This window comes from Dama dama, chromosome 5 (genome assembly GCF_033118175.1).
Source record: "Dama dama isolate Ldn47 chromosome 5, ASM3311817v1, whole genome shotgun sequence".
Classification (NCBI taxonomy): domain Eukaryota; kingdom Metazoa; phylum Chordata; class Mammalia; order Artiodactyla; family Cervidae; genus Dama; species Dama dama.
The window spans coordinates 65,535,001-65,557,116 of NC_083685.1; the positions used below are offsets into that span (position 1 = coordinate 65,535,001).

At 38.0% G+C, this 22,116-nt stretch overlaps 1 protein-coding gene across 3 annotated transcripts in view; it reads left to right on the top strand.

Annotated features, from left to right (window-relative positions):
- The window catches only part of MND1 (meiotic nuclear divisions 1), an 85,651-nt gene that overhangs the window by 41,566 nt on the left and 21,969 nt on the right, over positions 1-22,116 (top strand). For all 3 annotated transcript variants that reach the window (XR_009692909.1, XR_009692910.1, XM_061142533.1), the window contains exons 5-6: positions 11,273-11,347; positions 14,206-14,320. Coding sequence is in view for 1 of the 3 variants with exons in the window: in XM_061142533.1 (XP_060998516.1) it covers positions 11,273-11,347; positions 14,206-14,320 (190 nt within the window). In the remaining 2 variants the exon portion in view is untranslated. The remainder of the gene's footprint in view (positions 1-11,272; positions 11,348-14,205; positions 14,321-22,116) is intronic.

The following is a 22,116-nucleotide window of genomic DNA, read 5'->3' on the forward strand; positions in this document are numbered from 1 at the left end:
TTGCTGAAAAGTCTTAGCTTTAAATCAAGAGTTGAAGTGTTGATCATTATGTGAGACATTCTAATTTCTGAATTGAGGCTTTGTTTGCCAACTTAAAAAAATGGTAGATCTTGATTAAGAGTGATCAAAAATTTGTGGGACTCCCAATTCTTCATTTAGTGGCAAAGGAAGCACTTCCCTCGCTGAACTGTTGGCAGTTGTGGGGAGGAATTAAGTTGCATCTGTGGTTTTACCCTACAAGTACAGTGCAAAATGCATGCATGCTTAGTCACGTCCACCCCTTTGCGACCCTGTGGACTGTAGCCTGCACAGCCCCTCTGTCTATGGGATTCTCCAGGCAAGAATAGTGGAGTGGGTTTCCATTCCCTTCTCCAGGAGATTGACCTGACCCACAGATCAAGCCCAGGTCTCCTGCATTGTAGGCTGATTCTTTACTGGCTAAATCAAGCCAGTTATGCAAAATATGTATAGGTTATTTCTTAACACAAAAATATTAATAATACAAATCTTTATAATTAATTTTAAATCTCCCCTTGATTTAAAAAATTTTCTTGTTAAACAGTCTGTCATTCCAGATAATTAAAGGGTTGTTCTTCCAAGTAGATTTTGGGTTTTCTTCTCAAATGGATTTTTTTTTTATGACATCCTTTTTACTTTATCTACTTATTTATTTAAATTGGTGAAAAAGTAATGCAATTTCAGACCATGAATTTTAAATCATTATAAGGAGGCTCAAACACGTTTTTATTAATCAAAATAAGAAGCATTACAATCAGTACATTTTTATCAATGAGAAATAAGTTTGTTATTCCTGTAGCATAAAAATCTGTGTTTCGGGATTAAGCAAACTCTTGGAAAGCATTTTCTCCCTCCTGCTGGTTGTGAAAGCATTTTCCTTGCAAAAAGTTGTTGAGATGCTTTAAAAGTGTTAGTCAGTTGGCGAGAGGTCAGGTAAATATGCCAAGTGAGGCAAAACTTCGTAGCCTAATTCATTCAGTTTTTGCAGCATTGGCTGTATGACGTGTGGTCGGGCGTTGTTTTAGAGAAGAGTTCACCCTTTCTGTTGACCAATGCTGGCTGCAGGCATTGTAGTTTTTGATACATCCTCATCAATTTGCTGAGCATACTTCTCAGATGTAAAGGTTTTGCTGAGATTCAAAAAGTGATAGTGGATCAGACAGGTAGCAGACCACCAAACAATGGCCATGACCTTTTTTTGGTGCAAGTTTGGCTCTGGGAAGTGCTTTGCAGCTTCGAGCTGGTTGTCATATAAAATGTGCTTTTCATTGCACGTCACAATCCGATTGAGAAATGGTTCATTGTTGTTGGATAGCATAAGAGAAGACACTTCTAAACAATTATTTTTTGGATTTTTAGTCAGTTCATGAGGCACCCACTTACTGAACATTTTCACCTTTCCAATTTGCTTCAAATGCTGAACGACTGTACAGTGGTCAACGTTGAGTTCTTTAGCAGCTTCTCATGTACTTGTAGGAGGATCAGCTTTGATGATCCTCTTAATTGGTCATTGTCAACTTCCAGTGGCCGGCCACCGTGCTTCTTGTCTTCAAGGCTCTCGTCTCCTTTGCAAAACTTCTTGAACGACCAGTGAATAAGAAAATTCAAATAAGAAAATCACTCAAATTTGCTTTTTGCCTTAACATCATTTCTCTAGTCTGAAATAAATAGGAAGTAAACAGGAAATAGTAAGTCATTAGCATAAAAATATAAAGCAAGAAATGCTCATTAAAATGATATGTAGCATAACCACATTTATTTAAGAATGTATTCCAATATCAAACAGCAAATTTCAACAATGCAAAACTGAAGTTACTTTTGCACCAACCTAAATGTTTGTTTCTGGTTGTGCTGGGTCTTCACTGCTGAGCGGGCTTTTCTCTAATTGCAGAGAGTGCGGGCTCCTCTTTATTTGTGGTGTGCCGCTTCTCATTGCAGTGGCTTCTCTTGTTGCGGTGCACAGGCTCTAGGGAGCGTGGGCGCAGTAGTTGCAGCTCCTGAGCTCTAGAGCCCTGGCTTAATACTTGTGGCACACGGACTTAGCTGCCCTGATGTGTGGGATCCTCTCAGATCAGGGATCAGACCTGTGTCTCCTGCATTGGCAGGTGGATTCTTCACCACTGAGCCACCAGGGAAGCCTTAAGATGGATTTCTTAACAGAAACTACCTACCTAGGACATATTCTTGCCCACGGCACTGACAGACAATAATTCCTTTTATTTTCACTATTGTCTGAGGTCCTAGGAAATAATGGAAGTTGGTAGGCAATTAGTAGCCCTCATACTTAGCCCTCAGTTCTGTGTTTGCCATGTTAGAGCCCAGTTCTCATGTTTAAAGAGTCTATAATCCTCCATAACTTTGTATCTAACTTCCCTCTCAGTATCAATTGGATTTTGCATGTCTTTGGCTTTCAAAATATCTGACTGACTTCCAGTTGGATTCTGTATAAGGCTTTGAGTATAGTCACAATTTCTGACTTAACTCTAATGACATAAGGCTTTGTTGGACCTCTTTATCTTCTGTATCTCTTAACTATTTCTTAATATTTTTATTGCTTCCTAGAATTTATAAATAGTTCATTCGCAATAGTTTTCAAATCATCTTACCTTCTTTTCCTTGTCATTCCTTTAGTTCTGTGTCTGACTGAACAGGTTGCTGATACGTCTACCTGAAGGAATGCTAGTCTCATTTGCTGTGCATGGCTCTCACAGTTTGTTTCTTTACACTGTAATGTTTATCGTGATCTCATCTTCATCAGGTATTACGTGTGAGTGTCAGAATTCTTCTCAAGCGTGTACTTAATAAGTGGCTTCGCGTTCCCCTGACGTTGCTTTCCTGATGGGATTCCCATGTTTTTTCTGTGTCCATTATTCAGGATTCCTGCTATACTTTTCTCAGGTTCTGAAGTGTGTTCCACTGGGTTGCACTGCTGGAAGTTTGAACTGGTTAAGTGGAATATTAATCTGCTGTATTTTTACTAGCTTCAGAGAGTGTTACCTTTTAATGAGCATCGTCTTGTAGCATAAAGAAAATATTTCAAAAGTATTCAGCATTCAGCGCTCATACATGCCTTGAGTGATTTGTTACTGTATCCAGTGGAAAGGTTTGAGCCAATAGTATTGTAACCATATGTATAGTGAGCACTTCATAAATGTTTATTGAATGAAGAGCCTTCCTGGCATATATTACTTTATTCTGCTCATTCCTATTCTTAAAGACAGTGCTGTAACCCAGCATAGAGGAATAAGAATGTTGAAGTTTGATGTCTTCCAAAATATTTCACAGCTGTCATAGCTGGCCAGCACTATAGTGTGTTTCATATATGTCTCATAAAGAGTGTTTCATATATGAAACAGACTATTGTTAAAGCACTATCTATTGTAATAGTTAAAATATTTACTGTAGTGAAGGTAGAAAACCCGGGTTGACTTGGTATGAGCAATAGCGGCACTTTTGATGTTATGTCTCATTTAAATTAAAATATTTCAAAGATAGAGCATACTTAAATGTAATTTAATCTGGATTCTGACCCTGTTTCTCTTGGTTTTGCCTCTTGTATAATGCCTTGGTCCTTGCGCCAGCTTTCTTCATGTTTACAAGAGGGCTGCCAGCCGTAATGTAAACTGTTTGCTTCCTTGTAGCTATGCGGATTATAATCCAGAGGGCAGGAGAGAGTTGTTCCCCACAATCATTGAACAAAAAACTCTGATCTTATCCAGATTTAACACTTGAGATCAACCACTGTGGCAAAGAACATTCCTTAAAATGGTAGGCTTAGGCCTGGGTTCATTGCCTGTCCCTCAGCACCAAAACAAATATTAAACCCTTACCAGAGATGGGCAAGGCAGTCGTGAAGAAGACCGCAGCTCCACTGAAGGACACCGAAGAGCTCTCGAGTAAAGGAGCAGCACATTGATGAACGACCAAAGTCAGCCATAAAAATGTCAATTCATTATATGTCATGTATATGTTATAGTAACCAGGCTCCTACTAGATTTGCATGGATAATTCTCATGTTCCTGTAGTAAAGAAACTGCAAGAAGGACTGAGAGGGACTCCCCTGGTGGTCCAGTGGGTCGGGCTCCACGCTCCCAACACAGGGGCCCGGGCTCGTTCCCTGCTCAGGGGGCCATATCCCACATGCACAACAAAGAGTGTACGCAACTAAAAAGATCCCTCGTGCCGCGATGAAGATTAGAATCCTGCCTGCCGCAACTAAGACCTGGCCCAGCGAAATACATCCATAAGTAAATATTAAGGAGAAGGACAAGAAAGTATTTTAGAAAGGAAGAACAATGGGGTAGGGTTTTCTCTATCAGATATCAATATATAATGCTATAGTAACTAAAACTTGCAAGACTTCCCTGGTGGTCCAGCAGTTAAGAGTCCACCTCACAGTGAGGGGTGAGGTCCCATCCCTGGTCAGGAAACTAAGATCCCACAAGCTGTGGAGAGACTAAGCCCATGCATGCTGCGACTTTTGAGTCCTTGCACCACAGCTGGAGAGCCTACAATGAAAGATTCCACGTGCTGCCGCTAAGGCTCGACGCAACCAGATAAATATTTTTAAACACTGGTTATCTGTGTGAGAATACGCAGAGAAGTATGGCCATACAAAGAAGCCGTAGGCATAAGCTTTCGGCTTATTCCCTAAGCTTTTGTATACCTGTCTATTTGATGATAACGATGCCATACATCTTATCAATTCTGAGGGAAGAGGCCAGACTGTTCAGTAAAGTGTAGGGATAATTGGGTGTATATTGAAATGAATTAAAGTTAGAGCCCTACCCCACCCCTTTTCCAAAATAAACCAGAGGTCTTTTAGAGTGAAAGATCAAAAGAATATAATAATAGAAGGAAAGTATTTGTACAGTATTAGTTTGAAAGGCTTTTCTAAGCAAGACGCAGAATCTAAAAGCCAAAAAGTTGATGTATTTGCATAAAGAATTAAAATTTGCATATTGGAAGATAACATTAAAAGTTAAACATTTCTAACCAAGTAATTACAGTCTTCTACATATAAACAGTCCCTAAAAATACATGAGAAAAGGGTAAACAATGCAATGAAATAATGGTCATAGGACATTATTAATGAAGTCAGTGAAGAAATACATTTACATAATCACTAGATATATGAAAAGATGCTAAATCTTGAAAATCAAAGACTTACAAATTAAAACAATAATGGAATGTCATTTTTCAGCCATCAGATTATCATTCTTTTAAGCTATTGCCAGTATCCATTTTGGGGAAGCCTACAGGGAGTAAACTTGTTTTATACAGTTGGTGAAGGACAAAATGATAAAATTAAAAGTTCAGCTTTCACATCACACCCATTAGGATAGCTGTGATGAAAAAGAAAAAATGATAAGTGTTGGAGAAATTGAAGCTTGTGCATAGCTGATGGGAATGTATGGTGAAGCCATTATGGAAAACGGTATGGTGTTTCCCCAGAAAGTTAAACAGAATTACCATAAGACCCAACAGTTCCACTTCAAAGTGTATCCCCCCAAAGAACCGAAAACAAGAGGTCTCGGGTGTAACAGTGTTCAGAGCAGTGTTATTCACAGTAGTGAAAAGGTGGGAACAGCCCAGAGGTTAATCACCAGGCAAACGGATAAACAAAATATGGTATATACAAAAGTGGAATATTTATTTAGTCTTTGAAAGGAATGAAGTTCTTGGGTAAATCTCAAGGAATGCTGTTGTTGGATCATATGATTAGAGTATTAAGTTTTGTAAGAAGCAGCCTACTGACTTCGTTGAGTTCTGTGATGTTTGAGTCTTTTTTAAAAAAACTAACTCATTTTAATATATTGAAAATGTATTCATGTATTGCTTATAATAGGAAAGTAATTTTTCTTCTAGTTTTATTGAGATATAGTTGACATAACTATATAAATTTAAGGTGTACTGCATAATGATTTGATTAACATACATCATGCAGTGATTACCACAATAAATTTAGTGAATATTCATCGTCTCCTATAGATACCAAATTAAAGAAATAGAAAAAAATTGTCTTGGATGAGAATTCTTAGGATTTACTGTCTTAACTTTCATATTTAACATACACAATGCTAATTGTATTTATCATGTTATACATTGTATCCCTGGTACACAGTAATAACTAGAAGTGTGTATCTTTTCAGACGTAGAGAACAGACTGGGGAGTTCAGGATGGGGAGACACGTGTGCTGATTCGTGTCGATGTGAGGCAGAAACCACCACGATATTGTAAAGTAATTAGTCTCCAATTACAGTTAACTAATTTTAGAAAAAAGTATGTACCTTTTGACTGTCCTCCTCCAGTTCCCCCTGCATACCCCCGTCTCTGGTAACCACAAATTTGATCTTTTTCTATGAGTCACTATACTTTGTTGGTTCCTGTTACACAACACTGTGATTCTGTATTTCTGTACATTTCAGACTGATCGCCATGATAAGTACAGTTGCGATATGTCACCTTACCAAGATTGGAGTTATTGACTACATTCCACACACTGTACATTTCATACTCATGAGTCATTTATTTTGCAACTGGAAGTTTGTACCTCTTAATCTGCCTCACCTCTTCTTTTCTTCTCCTACCCCCTTACCCAGGAAAAGGATTTCTAAAATAATAGTCACAACATAGAAAATTTTATGTTTCACAATACAAAAATAACCATTTTCAAGTTCTGTGCATTTTCTTACAGGTTTTTATTTTGGGGGGTTGGTTTTTTGATCATACATAGTCTCTCAAAGAGCTTCCCTTGTGTCTCAGACAGTAAAGCATCTGCCTGCAATGTGGGAGACCTGAGTTTGATCCCTGGGTTGAGAAGATCATGGCAACTCACTCCAGTATTCTTACCTGGAGAATCCCCAAGGACAGAGGTGCCTGGCAGGCTAGTCCATGGAGTCACAGAGTCCAACATGACTGAGCGACTAAGCGCAGCACACAGTCTCTCAAATGGATCGACAGTTTTGTTTCCAGCTTTTTAAACACTCTACATTGGTGTCATTAAAAGTTCTTCTAAGGAGAAGGAAATGGCAACCCACTCCAGTATTCTTGCCTGGAAAAGTCCACGGACAGAGGAGCCTGGCAGGCTGCAGTTCATGGGGTTACATGCCTGAGCATGTGTGCACGAGGGTGGAGGGAGATGGGTTGGTGGCAATAAAGTGGTAGAACTAAAAAAGTTCTAAAATGTTTACTTTGACTGCATAATTGTGACACATCGATACCATGAAATAGCAATTTAAGATTTCTCTATTGTTAAGACACTTATATAACCCCCTTCTTTATATACAAATTCATTTTTATAGTACTCATTGTTTTGTTATGATTGATTCCTAAATGGCATGTCATCTTAATTTTAAAATTGTAGATACACTAATGTGTGTGTGCTCAGTCGCTTCAGTCGTATCTGACTCTGCAGCTCTATTTACTGTAGCCTGCCAGGCTCCTCTGTCCATGGGATTCTCCAGGCAAGAATACTGGAGTGGGTTGCCATGCTCTCCTCCAGGGTACCTCTCCGACCCAGGGATCGAGCCTGAGTCTGTTATATCTCCTACATTGGCAGGTGGGTTCTTTACCACCGATGCCACCTGGGGAGCCCCAGATATACTAATAATGACTTTTTAAATATATAAAATTTTAAATTATACTGGCCCTCTCTCTCTCTCTTTTTTTTTGAGGAGAAACAAGACATAGAACCTCTTTTTTCCATAACATATTGTACATGAGTTTTGATAAAGCAGTAGACTTTTACTGGATTCTTTTACTATTACCTTTTTTCCCCATCCTCCTTTCCTTGACATTCTTTCCCACCTATGAGGACTTCTGTATTTCTTTCAAAAGCCTTCAAATTTTACTTCTAAAAAGGAGCGAATCAGAATTCCAGTGCAGCCAGCGTGAATCAATCTTTCTGTTCCTCCAGGCAGCCCTTGAGAAAACATTGGCAATTATGTCTCTGAAGCCTCAGTGTCTGCATAGGTGGACTGCAATGCATTAAAGAGAAGCATTGTCAGACCCTTCCTCAAGTCTGAAGATGAAATCCTGTTCTTACTTATTATAAGTCACTTTTGTTGTTGCTGCTGCTGTTTTTTCTGAGTTACTTGGGTTTTAAAAGTTATTATTTGCTTTAATGAAAGTTGGAAGTAGATTGTTACAGCATGTAGTTGGTTCTTGTTTTATGTTACAGAAATATGTCAAGAGAGTTTGCTCTTTAAAGGAGTCCTGTGGTGAATATTTTTTCTCATTATAGAATATCACTTCTTTTTCTAATTTTGTGAATGTTGGACTTTTGTGTTTCTTTCAGTGACAAATACTGAGATGTTTTATTTCTGGTTCAGACTACAGTGCTTAGCAGTAATTCATTTTTGCTGATGAACTAGGTAACATTCTCCCATATATTAATATCTTGTGTATTTTAGTTGGGTTTGTTACTGCAAAGAAACAGATTTCTCTAGTACTTCAGTAGTTCTCAAAAGTGTGATGCCCGTAATCAGAAGCATCAGCATCCCATCACCTGGGAGTATGTTAGAGATGCACGTTATTAGGCTGTGCCTTAGACCTCTACTGTTCAAAGCCTGAGGGGTGGGGGGCGGGCAGCAGCCTGGGCTTTTACACTCCCTTCGGGTGACCCTGGTGTGTGCTCAAGTTTAGGACTGCTGGTTTAGATGATATCTGCAGTGTCTGAAAATCTGAGCTCTTAATCACTGGAGGCCTACATTTGGTTTAATTCCAAGGGATGTGTTAGGAACTATAGCAATATTGCTTCTAAGAGACGTGTAGATGAAAAACGGATAGCATGGGCTGCCTCACAGAAGTTGCTTTCGTTGTTTCCAGCAATTGAGATTTTAAGAACTAAACAGAGCCAAGATTCCTTCCCTACTGAGTTGAACCAAATTGTTTCAGTGCTTAGGATAATTAGCAGAAGCTTCTCATTTGATAGCATCATTTAACCGAGATAGTTAAAGTGACAAATCATGAAATCACATTTAAAATACATAAGATTATTTTCAGAGTTAAGAAATTCCTGAATTAGCTCTTTTTCAAAAGCTTTTAAGTTGTAAATAATTACAAGCAGACATACAATATCTGGGAAACATTTCATTAATATAATTAAGATATGTTAATATGTTCATTAATTATTGGCTTATTTTTACATAGTTCTTCATTTAGGGAGTAACATCTACCTATCTGGTTAGTTTTTAAACATTTGTAATGTAAAAATGTTATGCTAATACCTATGTGTATTTTTTCATTGGAAAATACTCCTAAATGAAGATATTACATGCATTTAATAAGTTATTTCAGATGGGTCCTTCAAGGTGGAATATTAACATTTTAAACATGGTGTTATTTTATAAATGTGAACGCTTGTTTTAAAGAACAAGGTCTCTTTGCTAAATTTGGGGCTTTAAAGCTTATTTTGGCTCTTAACTCTACAGCAGATTTTTGTATTTCAACTTAGGAAGATAATTACTCTCTCTAGAAGAGGTATAACTGGTTTGATGGTGATGTCCTCTTGGCATCACAGATGGATCTTGTTCGTGCTATGGATTAGAATCAAGGACTAGACAACCAAAGGAATACTAACAATATTCCCTTTGTACATATTGAGAAGTGGAAGATTTCTTAAAGTCAGGGTAAAGCTACCAACTTTTTGAAGATACTGTTTGTGATTTTTAAGCAAAAAGGGGTATCTAAGTATAATTCACCCTCTACATATAACGAAGTCATATTGTGAAAGGTCAGCTTTTTAGAATCAGCCAAAATAAATTATTCATCCATTTGTTAATTATTTTCCAAATGTTTATAACTCAAGAGTGAATGAAGAGTAGAATGTATTTTAAGAAAGCCCTTTCCCAAGGGGCTTCCCGTGTGGCTCAGCTGGTAAAGAATCAGCCTGCAATGTGGGAGACCGGAGTTTGATCCCTGGGTTGGGAAGATCCCCTGGAGAAGGGAAAGGCTACCCACTCCACTGTTCTGGCTTAGAGAATTCCATGGACTGTAGAGTCCATGGGGATGCAAAGAGTCAGACACGACTGAGCAACTTTTGCTTTCACTTTTACCCAATCAGCGAGTCTAAGATGTCTAACTAGTTTACAGCAAAAGATGTGGTAGAGAATTTCCTGTGGGTGTTTATTTAGTTTGGGGCCCAGGTGAGATTAATAAAATTGAGACGGGAAGCAATGTTCTGAAATTAACCAATCCCTTTTGGTGTGGGCTCAACCATGTGCTAATGAATATTCTGTGTCTAAGGTCTCTTTATGCTTGTGTTACTTAATCCATTTTCAATATAACTTACTTTCTAAGTTTGGTAAAATGCTTAAACTGGCTACTTATAAGGTATCTGAAACATGCGTAAGATTGGCAGTGCTGTGCTGTGCTTAGTCATGTTCAGCTCTTTGTGACTCCATGGACCATGGCCCGCCAGGCTCCTCTGTCAATGGGAATTCTCTAGGCAAGAGTCCTGGAGTGGGGTTGCCATACCCTCCTCCCAGGGATCTTCCCAACCCAGGGATTGAACCCAGGTCTCCCGCATTGCAGACGGATTCTTTACCATCTGAGCCACCAAGGGAACCCGTGAATACTGGAGTGGGTAGACTGTTCCTTCTCCAGGGGATCTTCCTGTCCCAGGAATCAAACCGGGGTCTCCTGCACTGCAGGCAGTTCTTTACCAGCTGAACTCCCAGGGAAGCCCAAATTGGCAGTAGATTTGTCTGATAGATTTTTTCTTCTCTAAGAACTTAGTATATAATTCCTCATAAAGTACCTTATTTAAGAAGAATAATTAAGAATAATTCATTTTTGACTCTCTATTAGTAAAACAGGTCACAGTACTACCAGTCTATAAGAAACAGAGTGTTTCAAAAAGCCTTTAGTCTGAAGTGAAATGAAATTTGAAGAGAGAATTTGTATAAAACAAGATTTTTTTGAACTTTCAAATTAAAATTTTAAATAATATACTTCAGGTTATTTGTGATGGAGGCAGGGAATCTGATGAATGAAGACTGAAAAGATTGATAACATATTCATTTTTTTGTATAGGATAAGAAGAAATATTTTAAACTTTCTCAGTCTGCCCTAGTGATTCATGGTACTTGCTTTTCTTCAAGTTAGAGAAGTCAGTTCCCAAAGTAGTCTGACATTTTTTGTTATGCTGACTTGGGCTGAAGGCAAATCTCATTTTGTCTTCTTGATTCATAAACTTTATGTTAAACCAGTTTATCTTAGTATGCCATTTTATTTGTTTCAATTCTATAGTTATCTGAGGGAAACCAAAAGTATGCAAACCTACAGAAAAGCATCCAGAAAGCTAAAATCGGCAGACATGAAACAGTAAGTTTGTATCCGTACATTCTTGAATAATGGCCGTTCTAAGTGTAATGAAAGCATTCGTGCTTCCTGTGAGGAGGATGCTGTTCCTACTAGAAAAGAAGCAAGTCCCAGCAAAGGCTGTGAACATTTGACCTGATAAATCCACTGATTGTGAACCTAGATTTATTCTTATTGTATTGTAATGGCAGTGTGGCAAAGAAACAAACTCTGGAGCCAGACTGCCTGGGCTTTCGTCTCCTAAACGCTCTCTTCTCGGTTTTCTCAGTTGTAAGATGGGGAATAATAAAATCTGCTTCATTGCGTTATTGTTTGATTAAGCTAGCTAATATTTGCAAAGCACTTAGAAGAGAGCCTGGCACAAAGTAAGCCCTGTATAAATGTTTATGTAAATTTTTAAGAGTTGGGATTTTTAAAAGTCTTGGCACAGAACCAATTGAAAACTGTCAATATAGGGCCGTTGTGGTCTTATAATATTTTTAAATGATTAAATGAATATTGACCTATTTTATTTTTAAAAAGTGTGGTGTTCTCTAAAGTATTATATTACGGATTTTTAAAAATCACTTTACTTTTTAGTTTTTTCATTATCTCAGGTTTGAACTTATAACTTGAAAAAATGTTGACGATCAACATGAACCTCTAAGCATTTCATTGCAGCCTCTGTTGGTACCACTTGTTGTGAAAGAGACTCAAAAACTTGTCACACTGTAGAAAGGAATACATCACAGATTTACATAGCTTTATGCTTTTCAAAGTTATTTTACATACATTCTTTCTGGGAGTAGTCAGCACAGACACAGATAGAAACTGGAAAATGGTAATTGCTAAAGAATATTTAAGGGAAGGTGAGTTCTGGACACAACCTGAATCTTGTGTTTCTTCATTTGGCAGCAATTGCCACTTTTTAAAATTTAATCGTGGTTTTTTTTTCCTTTGATTTGGCAATAACCTATAGAAGCACCTTCAACTAATGGTGACGTATTCACGCCCCATAATAGTCAGCCTGCTGAAGATTACCCATTCACTTTAACCTCTGAAACTAGGGGGAAAAACCACTAGCAAACCTCGTTGGTGCCTACAGCTATCAGAAGATTATAGTAACAAGAGTTCAGAACGAGTCCTGAGAAAGATGAACTCTTGTATTCATCCTGAGTTCGCTAGTCAGGAGTTTTCAGAAATAGCTGAAAGCTTTTTCTACCTATTAGCTGTTATTCATGGTGACCATGATACTGCTGACAGTGACAATGAAGAAGACATAGCTATCATATATATGCTGCTTACTATGAGCCAGGCGGGTGCTGTTCCAAACGCATTTTCTGTATTGAATTTTGCCAACAGTCCAAGGAGGTGGCCTCTGTTACTGTCTTCATTTTTACATTTGAGGAACTGAAACCACAGAAAGGCTAAGTAATGTGGCAAAAACTGTTATCTTAAAATGTAAATTACGGGAGTGGGTCTGGTGAGGTCTTTGCAGCCTCCAGACATTCTTTGGATTCATTGGAGAGTATATAACTCCATTGCTAATACTAGCAAAGGGGGTACTCTTTTGCCCCCTTCTGATGCCTATGTCAGAAGCTTTCTCTATCTCCTTTATACTTTAATAAAACTTTATTACACACACACACACACAAAAAGTAATGTGGCAAAGGTCTTGTTGCTAATAGCCAGTCTGGGATGGCTCCCAGTTCAAGATATCTGGAGAGCTGTCCCTGTATTCACAGATACTCAACACTCTGCTTCACCGGGCTTCATTAGCTTTTTCTCCTCTCATTTTTCATTGAGGATTATGTATGATTTGGGTATTGATAGCAAATAATGATCATCTTATCTTGTGGTTATTTTAAATCACTCCTGAACTGTGCTAATATGGCATACATTAATCATATACAGTTGTTTACTTTTGAATTGAAATTAAATACGATTAAATTCAGTTTCTCAGTAACAAGAGTCACATTTCATGTCCTTAGCAGCCCCATGTAGTTAATGTGCCCTGCACTGGAGAACACAGTCTAGAACATTTCTGTTATTGCAGTTCTGTTGAGCTCTGCTGCATCAGGCTCTGTACGTGCATTCTGTTGCATTGATGCTAGCAAAAAGAGCCAACGAGAGCAACTGAAGGCAAAAGTAGAAAAATACAAGCTAGCAAGGAACCTTAAACGAGTCCCATTAGAGAGTTGGAACTCTATTTGGTTTTGCCTGAAACTTATCCTATAGTTCTATACCATAACCTTTTCCAGTATTTGATTTTAGTTCGGGCTTATTTTTCATACATATAAACTGAATACCAACAGCACTGTGACTTATACCTGTTAATGAAAACTATGGCTAGAAATTTCAAATACTGTTTATTGGATCATCTTGTGTTTCAAAATTTTATTTTGGTTTACCTTTAAAGAAAAGTGATGGGAGGTCACAGTTCTGTTGTTTCTGATATCTTTAAATATTTTTAAAGGTCAATCATTCTTGAAGACTAGGAAATTATCTAGAACACTTTTTTTTAAGGAAAACTTTATACTGTCTGATGTTGCCATAAATTTAGTGTGTGTGTGTGTGTGTGTGTATATATATATAGTCTTGTGAAACTCCAAAAAATGACCATTTGTCATGTAATGACAAATGACAACTGTCATGTAATGACAATCATCTTTGAGTTTCCATTTGGTTAACATATATAATGGGAGATTGCAGAGAAAAATGAGAATTGAGTTTGTTCTTATACTGTGAATATATGTATGTTGTTGTCAAAAGCCTAATGCATATCAGTTATGAGAAATAAGATAAAAATGTTTATAAAGTGTATAATCTTAAAACATGGCATTTTGTTTGTCTTATTGGACATAACATTATTTTGAATGCAGGAAGAGCGAACTATGCTAGCAAAAGAGCTTTCTTCGCTTCGAGACCAAAGGGAACAGCTAAAGGCTGAAGTAGAAAAATACAGAGAATGTGACCCACAAGTTGTGGAAGAAATACGTAAGTTTGTATTACTCCCTAAGAGTTCTTAAATTTGCTAATGAAAGATACTTTATACTTCTAGTTGCTGGTAACCATTCTCCATGTATATGAGAAAATAAAGTCCTTAATATTTCCATTAAGGAGTCTTAATGTTAAAGCACTGAACAGTCAAAGCTGAGCATTTCAGGAATCAGGAGAGTTGGTGGGGTAGGATAAAGACATAAAATACAAGCTCAGGAGGCTGAGGAGTCAGAGAAGGAACTAAGTTGGCCTCAAGTACCTTGTATCCAGAAAGAAATACACCATTACAGGAAAAGAATACCAAAAGATTTGAGTTTACAAGTTGCAGAAAATTAGTCTGTGTGTTGACTTGCCATTTGAATATTCCAGTGACGTTTCTCCTTACTTTTAAACCAGAGTCCCCAAAGCTTCATTTTCAATATTTTTTTTGTACTTTTATATAAAGATAGAATTTTGAATACTTGAGGAAATGAGAGGTATTATACTTAATTGTTTAGAAAAATATGCGTAACTTTTTTCATATTTTTCTGTCTTAGCTTGTCTTTTCATTTAGGAAATTATCAAGTGAAAGATTTAGAAAAATGGATATTATAGTATGTGATTGACGGCTTTGAGAGAAAATTGAAAATATTTAATGTTTTTAAATTAACCTGAGGACAGTTTGATTACAGTTAAGTTTGATGGTGTTATTTATAACTAAAAAAGTATTAAGCAGTTCAGTTAGTGTAATCTAAAGTTAAACTTAATTTTAGAGACAGATTCTACTTTGCACAACTCCAAGAGGTGTCATTCAAATAAATGTAGTACACGGCCTAGATAATATATATTAGCCCTGATTCAGCTGATTACCCAGGGTGATTTTCAAAGCAAACTGGAGACTTTGAAAGAAGAACCGTCTGCGCCAGTCATTTTCTGTGAATTATTTGAGGAGATATTTTGACTCTTTCATGCTGCCCACGGTTTCATTTCATGTATCATCTTCCTACAGAAGAAACTATTGATACTAACCAAATCTGCTTCAAAAATAACCACTTTAATCTGTTTTATTAAAGTTTTAACTAATATCAAGTGACCCTCAGTATTCACAGGCACATCAAAGCAGCAGGAGACAGTTAGGCGTTCACTACTCGGAGGCGAGGCCTTGTCGTGAGTCATCTGCAAAAGGAAACACCGACTACTTGTTACAGAGGACCTCAAATATTGTGTCTCCTACCCAGAGCAGTGTCTCGTCAAAGAGCATTTTTAAGAACAGTTTTCTTACCCAGATTTGTAATACTTCGGGTGGCTTATTTTCAGGATCAGCATAGCTGTTCCCTCTGGCAGTTGATCATGAAAATTCTGTTTCAGGAACCAAATATGATCTTTCGTCTATTACTTTCACTTGAATCTACCTTCCTGATTTTAGTTTTGTATAATTCTTGGACTTTTTTCTTGAAGTGTCAACTCTTTGCTTACCTGCCTTATTCACTTCTCTGTCTAGGGACCCACAGCTCATAGCCATACCCAGCCACGGCTTCTGCTTTTCACTTTGTGGTCCCTATTGTATTGCCACAGCTCTTTCCCTGGGCAGGTGACTGTGACTAATATCACCTCCACTTGTAACCTCCCATTTTTACAGACTTCTCCACAGTTAGATTGTATCTGTCCACTCAGGAATGACTAAAAACTCTTATTTAGGCTTTCAAAATTACTCTGACCTTTACTGATGGTGATCCTAAGCCAGTAGATCTTGTAGTGCAAAAAATCAATAGGGATTCTGTGCCAGACTAATTCATGAAGTGGGAAAACTTATTTTGAGCATGTAACTTCAGATTTGACATTCCTTGTACCTCTGAACCACGGAGCAATTTTGGCAAGTGCATCACTTTTTAGAAAGATAATAAAACTTGAAGGGAGAAGTTTCAGGTATATTAAAGGTGATGGATTTTCTGGAGAGTAGACTAGCATAGTTGAGATAGAAGTTGCAACTGTAACTTTGTACTAGTTGCCTGAATTCTCTCCATCTTAACCTTTAAATTTCTAACAGTTTGGTAACTTATTTCTCAACCCAAGGAAATATGTTAATGTGAATGAGTTTTAAGCAGGGTAGGAGGGCTAAGTCAGCGAGAAGAAAAATTTTCTAGTTTACAGTAAGTTAATAGATTTTATCTCTCTTCATCAACACCACACCTAGATTATCTTTTAGTATTTATTTATGCCACCATATAAGGTGAATCTGTATTTGGGTCCTATACAATTTATAATCATGGATCTGTTACACATATATAAACTTTAGACATTTTCACATTGTACATTTTTTACATTAATAGGAGAATGAGAGGATAAGAGTCTTTCCTGGCTTTGTGGAAAGCCAGAAAAAAATCCATTTTTTCATTACATTAAAAAAGCATCTATTTTTATAAAATATATAATTATAGAAAATTGCATATTAAATAGACAGTAGATATCTAGGATAATTACATTATTTCAAAAATATATTTTAGATGTGAAGGTAGAATATTTTTTCCTATGGAAACTACAGAACTACAATCAGAATGAAAAAAAAAAAAGCTGTCAGAACCTGTATACCTATAGAAAGAATTTTTAGACTAACTTTAGTTCATACTTTTATAGAGAAATGCCTAGTCCTCTGCTTTTAAAATTCAGAACAGCTCACAAAAGTTTATTCAAATGTGGCACTTTGACTTTCAGCCAAGATAAAGCAGTAATGTACTGAACTTATGCACACTTAAAAACAAAAAACGCAAAATAATGGTTTCCAAGATACTTGAAATTAGATGGCAAAGAAAAGTGATTCCTAGAAAAAGGAAACAGACAAAGTAAGTCTTACAATTATCCCAACTTATTTTTTTTTTGAGAGAGTTTCCTGACTGCAGCACAAGGAAGGAGAACCTCGGAAAGTCAGGATGAAGCTGAGAGTCAGGGAGACCAGCGTGGACAGAGTTCACAGGGCAGCATTCTGGAGGGCAGAGAGGGGCCCAGACAGAGAGCCCTCTCCTCTCGGGTATTCTGTGCACGCATATGAGGAGACTGCCCAAAGCTGAGGAGAGAACGACCGCAGAGGGCCAGACGAGAGGGCTGGGGCAGTGTCTGTTCTCACCAGCCGGATTAGACGCATTTATAATTCACGAGGCATTGAGTAGAGTATCCAAGGTGGACTGAGCTCTACCCTCAACCCAGCTAACATACCGTAAGAGCAAGTCTTGAAAGCATCAAATTATTGCAAGATAACTTAAATGCATTCCAGACAAAGCTCAGTGATATACAAATACAAAAGTACCCAGCAGTGTAAAATTCATAATGTCTGGCATACGATGAAAGATTACCAGGCATACAAAGAAGTAGGAAAAATATGTTCATTAGTGAGAAGAATACTCCTTCAATCAAAACTGATCCAGAATTGACACAGATAATAGAATTAGAAGACCATAAATGTAAAAGTTATTGTGAAAGTGAAAGTTGCTCAGTTGTGTCTGACTTTTTGCAACCTCATGGACTATACAGCCCATGGAATTCTCTAGGCCAGAATACTGAACTGGGTAGCCTTTCTCTTCTCCAGGGGATCTTCCCAACCCAGGGATTGAACCCAAGTCTCCTGCATTGCAGGTGGATTCTAAATGTATTCTATATGTTCAAAAAGTAAGTAGAAACATTGACATAAAAAAGATCCAAGCCAAACTTCTGGAGATGAACACTACAGTGTCTGAAAAGAAAAATGCACTGGATTGGATTAATAGCAGACTAAACTTGCAGCAGAAGAAAGGATTAGTGTATTTAAAGACTATGGCAATAAATATGATCCAAAATGAAACTCAGAGGAAAAGAAAAATTTTTAATGAAAATAGCATCTGTGAAATATAAGACAACTTCAATGACCCTAATATATATGTAATTGGAGTCCTATGAAGGAGTGTGTATTGGGGGTGGGGGCACAGTAGGGGCGTTTCAGGTCAGAAAAATATCTGAGGAAATAAAGGCTAAATTTTTTTCAAATTTTATTAAAACTGTAAACCCACAGATTCAGGAAATTTAAATATGTAGGTAGTAAATGGCAGTAATTTTCTTATCACTAAATCTAAAGAACTTTTTTAGGCTTTAACTTAACTGACCCGAAATCCTCTTTCCTCAATGAGATTATTGTTTTTAAAATGTGCTTTTTGATAATGAGGGACTTCCCAGGATTTGGCTATCATATTATTGCAGAACAGATTAAAGGATTATGAGTTTCACAAATTGATTTTTTTTTTTTTTTCACAAATTGATTTTAATAGGATTTTGTTCTTAATAGCATGGCTATAGCACCCAAATTATAACAGTCAGGCTTGTCCTTAAGTATATAATGGCTTATTTAGAAGCAGTTTTTCTGTGGGTAATAGCTATAACCCATATGTCCATGTAGATACAGCTCTGTATTATCTTTTATTTCTCAATCCCTGCAGGAAATATTCATATTTCATCATGCTAATTGAATTAAAGTGAGAACAGATAAACTGTAATAAAAATGAATTCTCACAGTAAAAGGTTTGGAAAGTAAATCTTAGAAGTACTTAAGAGATTTTTCTTAGAAGTAAATGCCCAGATGACAATGAAAATGGTGGAGTAAGGACCTTTGAAAATGTACCCTTCCACGAAAACTGGAAAAAATTATTACAGCTTTTCCAGAACTCTAGAAACTAACCAAAGACTTACCTAGTCAAGAAAAATGGCCAAATCTCTGTAAGAAGAGCAGACTTTGTGGTGTTCAACTTGCCCTACTCCCATCTTCTGCTCTCCAGCTCAAGAGTAACCTTGAGAAAAAGCAGCCCTGCGTTCTTAGTATCAGAGGGAGTAGAATGGACCTGGAGTTCTGTAAGAGCCTCATGCCAAAGAATTGTTGTCATTATTTGGCAACCTTGTTGCTCCCCTAAAAGCTACCAATAGATGGTACTGCCTTTTTTGACCTGACTTGGAATATGCCCATCACTAACAGGGGAGCATCCCTGGGGAGTGTTTGTCTGAAACTGTTACAGGCAAGAATTTTAACTTCACAGGTCTCTTGGGTGATGAATAAGTTAAAAACAGTGGACTAACCAAAAAATTTTAAAGGAGAAGCCAAAAGAGATGTTCATAGATACCTTGAAATCAACATATTCCTAGAAATCTAAGTGCCCATACACACGTTGGGCTCTACACACATTGCTCATTCTCATAGAAAACCTGAAGTGGTCCTAACCTCCCACTGCCTGCTGACCTTGACACTCTGTATAGAAGTGGAGGCTACAGCAGAGTTGTAAATCACTTAACAATATTGTTGGAACATGCTCAAGCACACACACACAGCCTCTCAGCAGAGATGTGAAGATTTAGTCCAGGTGTAAAGGAAGTCTCCATTCAGTCACTGGCTGACCAATAAGCACACTGACTGGAGACTGCAGTAGCCATACATAACAAAAATACAGACTTCACAGAATTCGTTCAGAGAAATCTCTAGCTAAACAGTAACTACGAGTGGCCGCAACAGCAACCCTGGGAAGGTGAGAAGAATCAGATTTCCAAAATTGAAATATCATATTATTGTTTAGTCCAACTTCCAGTGAAAAATTGCAAGACATGCAAAGAAATAAGAAAATATAGCTCATGTATGATTTTGAACTTTGAATCAGCTATTTAAATATGTTAAAAGAGCTAAAGAAAAACATGTTGGACTTCCCTGGTGATACAGTAGATACAAATCCACCTGCCAATGCAGGGGATATGCGTTCAATCCCCGGTCCAGGAAGATTCCACATGCTGTGGAGCAACTAAGCATGCAAGCCCACGAGGCACTGCTGAAGCCCATGTGCCTGGGACCTGTGCTCTGCAATGAGAGAAACCACCGCAGTGAAGTGCGCTTGAAGTGCACCACCGCTGCAACAAAGAGTACACTGCAACCAGAGAGAGCCCTCACACAGAGATGAAGACCCAGTGCAACCAAAAGTAAATACACTATTTAAAGAGAGAAAAGGTATGTCTAAAGCAGAGTACATCATGCGAAATGCCAGGCTGGATGAAGCATAAGCTGGAATCAAGATTGCTGGGAGAAATATCAGTAACCTCAGATATGCAGATGACACCACCCTTATGGCAGAAAGTGAAGAACTAAAGAGCCTCTGATGAAAGTGAAAGAGGAGAGTGAAAAAGCTGGCTTAAAACTCAACATTCAGAAAACTAAGATCATGGCATCTGGTCCCATCACTTCATAGCAGACAGATGGGGAAACAATGGAAACAGTGACAGATTTTATTTTGGGGGGCTCCAATATCACTGCAGGTGGTGACTGCAGTCATGAAATTAAAAGATGCTTGCTCTTTGGAAGGAAAGTTTGACCAACCTAGACAGCATATTAAAAAGCAGAGACAATACTTTGCCAACAAAGGCCTGTCTAGTCAAAGCTATGGTTTTTCCAGTGGTCATGTATGGATGTGAGAGTTGGACTATAAAGAAAGCTGAACGCCGAAGAATTGATGCTTTTGACCTGTGGTGTTGGAGAAGACTCTTGAGAGTCCTTTGGACTGCAAGGAGATGCAACCAGTGCATCCTAAAGGAAATCAGTCCTGAAGATTCATTGGAAGGACTGATGCTGAAGCTGAAACTCCCATACTTTGGCTACCTGATGTGAAGAACTGACTCATTGGGAAAGATCCTGATAGCTGGGAAAGATTGAAGATGGGAGAAGGGGACAACAGCAGATGAAATGATTGGATGGCATCACCGACTCAGTGGACACGAGTTTGAGCAAGCTCTGGGAGTTGATGATGGACAGGGAGGCCTGATGTGCTGCAGTCCATGGGGTCACAAAGAGTCGGACATGACTGAGCAACTGAACTGAACTAAAGGAACTAAAGGAAAATCTGTGAATGATACATCAAATACAGTAATCCCCTACATACAAATGAGTTCCATTCCAAGAGCACATTCGTAAGTGGAACAGTTAGTCTAGATACCAAGCAACACAATCAGCTATATAGTACTATACTATATACTGTAATAGGTTATAATACTTTTCACACAAATAATACATTTAAAAAACACAAAAAATAAAGCATTTTTAATCTTACTGCACAGTACCTTGAAAAGTACAATAGTATAGTACAACTGCTGACATTAGGAACTGGCATCCAGTGAACAGGCAAGATGAGTTAGCGACTGAAGAGGAGGTGGGAGATGGTAGAGTTGAAGTATTGTCAGCAGTAGGAGACGGAGGGCAAGTTGCAGTTTCACTCATGCCTGATGATGGCACAGGTTCTGGTTCCTTGCTAGATTCAGTTCTATCTGCCTTCTTGGAAGAAAGTTCCAGTGATGTCTGGGAAGCAGCTCTTGCTGTCCCATCACAGAGGATGACACGGGAACATTGGATTGCATCTGGACAGCTGCTGCAACCTTTGTGTGCCCTTCTACCTTACCATTTCCCGCATCGAGAATTTCTTCAGCTGTTCCTTCTTGTCTGTCGCTGTTTTCTCTGAACCTCCTGTTCCATTTTTTTGCCTCACTCCACTCTTAATTATTTTCACGTTTGTTTTCATCATTATCACTTGGCACTTCTTAGTACCAGCTACATTACCATGGCTTTTGTACTTGCTCTTCCACATCCTGGACTTGAAATAAAGATACTGTACTACTGTCCTCCATACACTACCGTACAGTAAAGCACACAGAAGCACACCCACCTGTAGAGGACATGTGCATGTGCCAGTGTATGCTAGACACGAGAACTGACTTACCTGACTGGATGTCCGAACACACGTCTGCATGTTTGAAGGTTCACATGGAAGGTG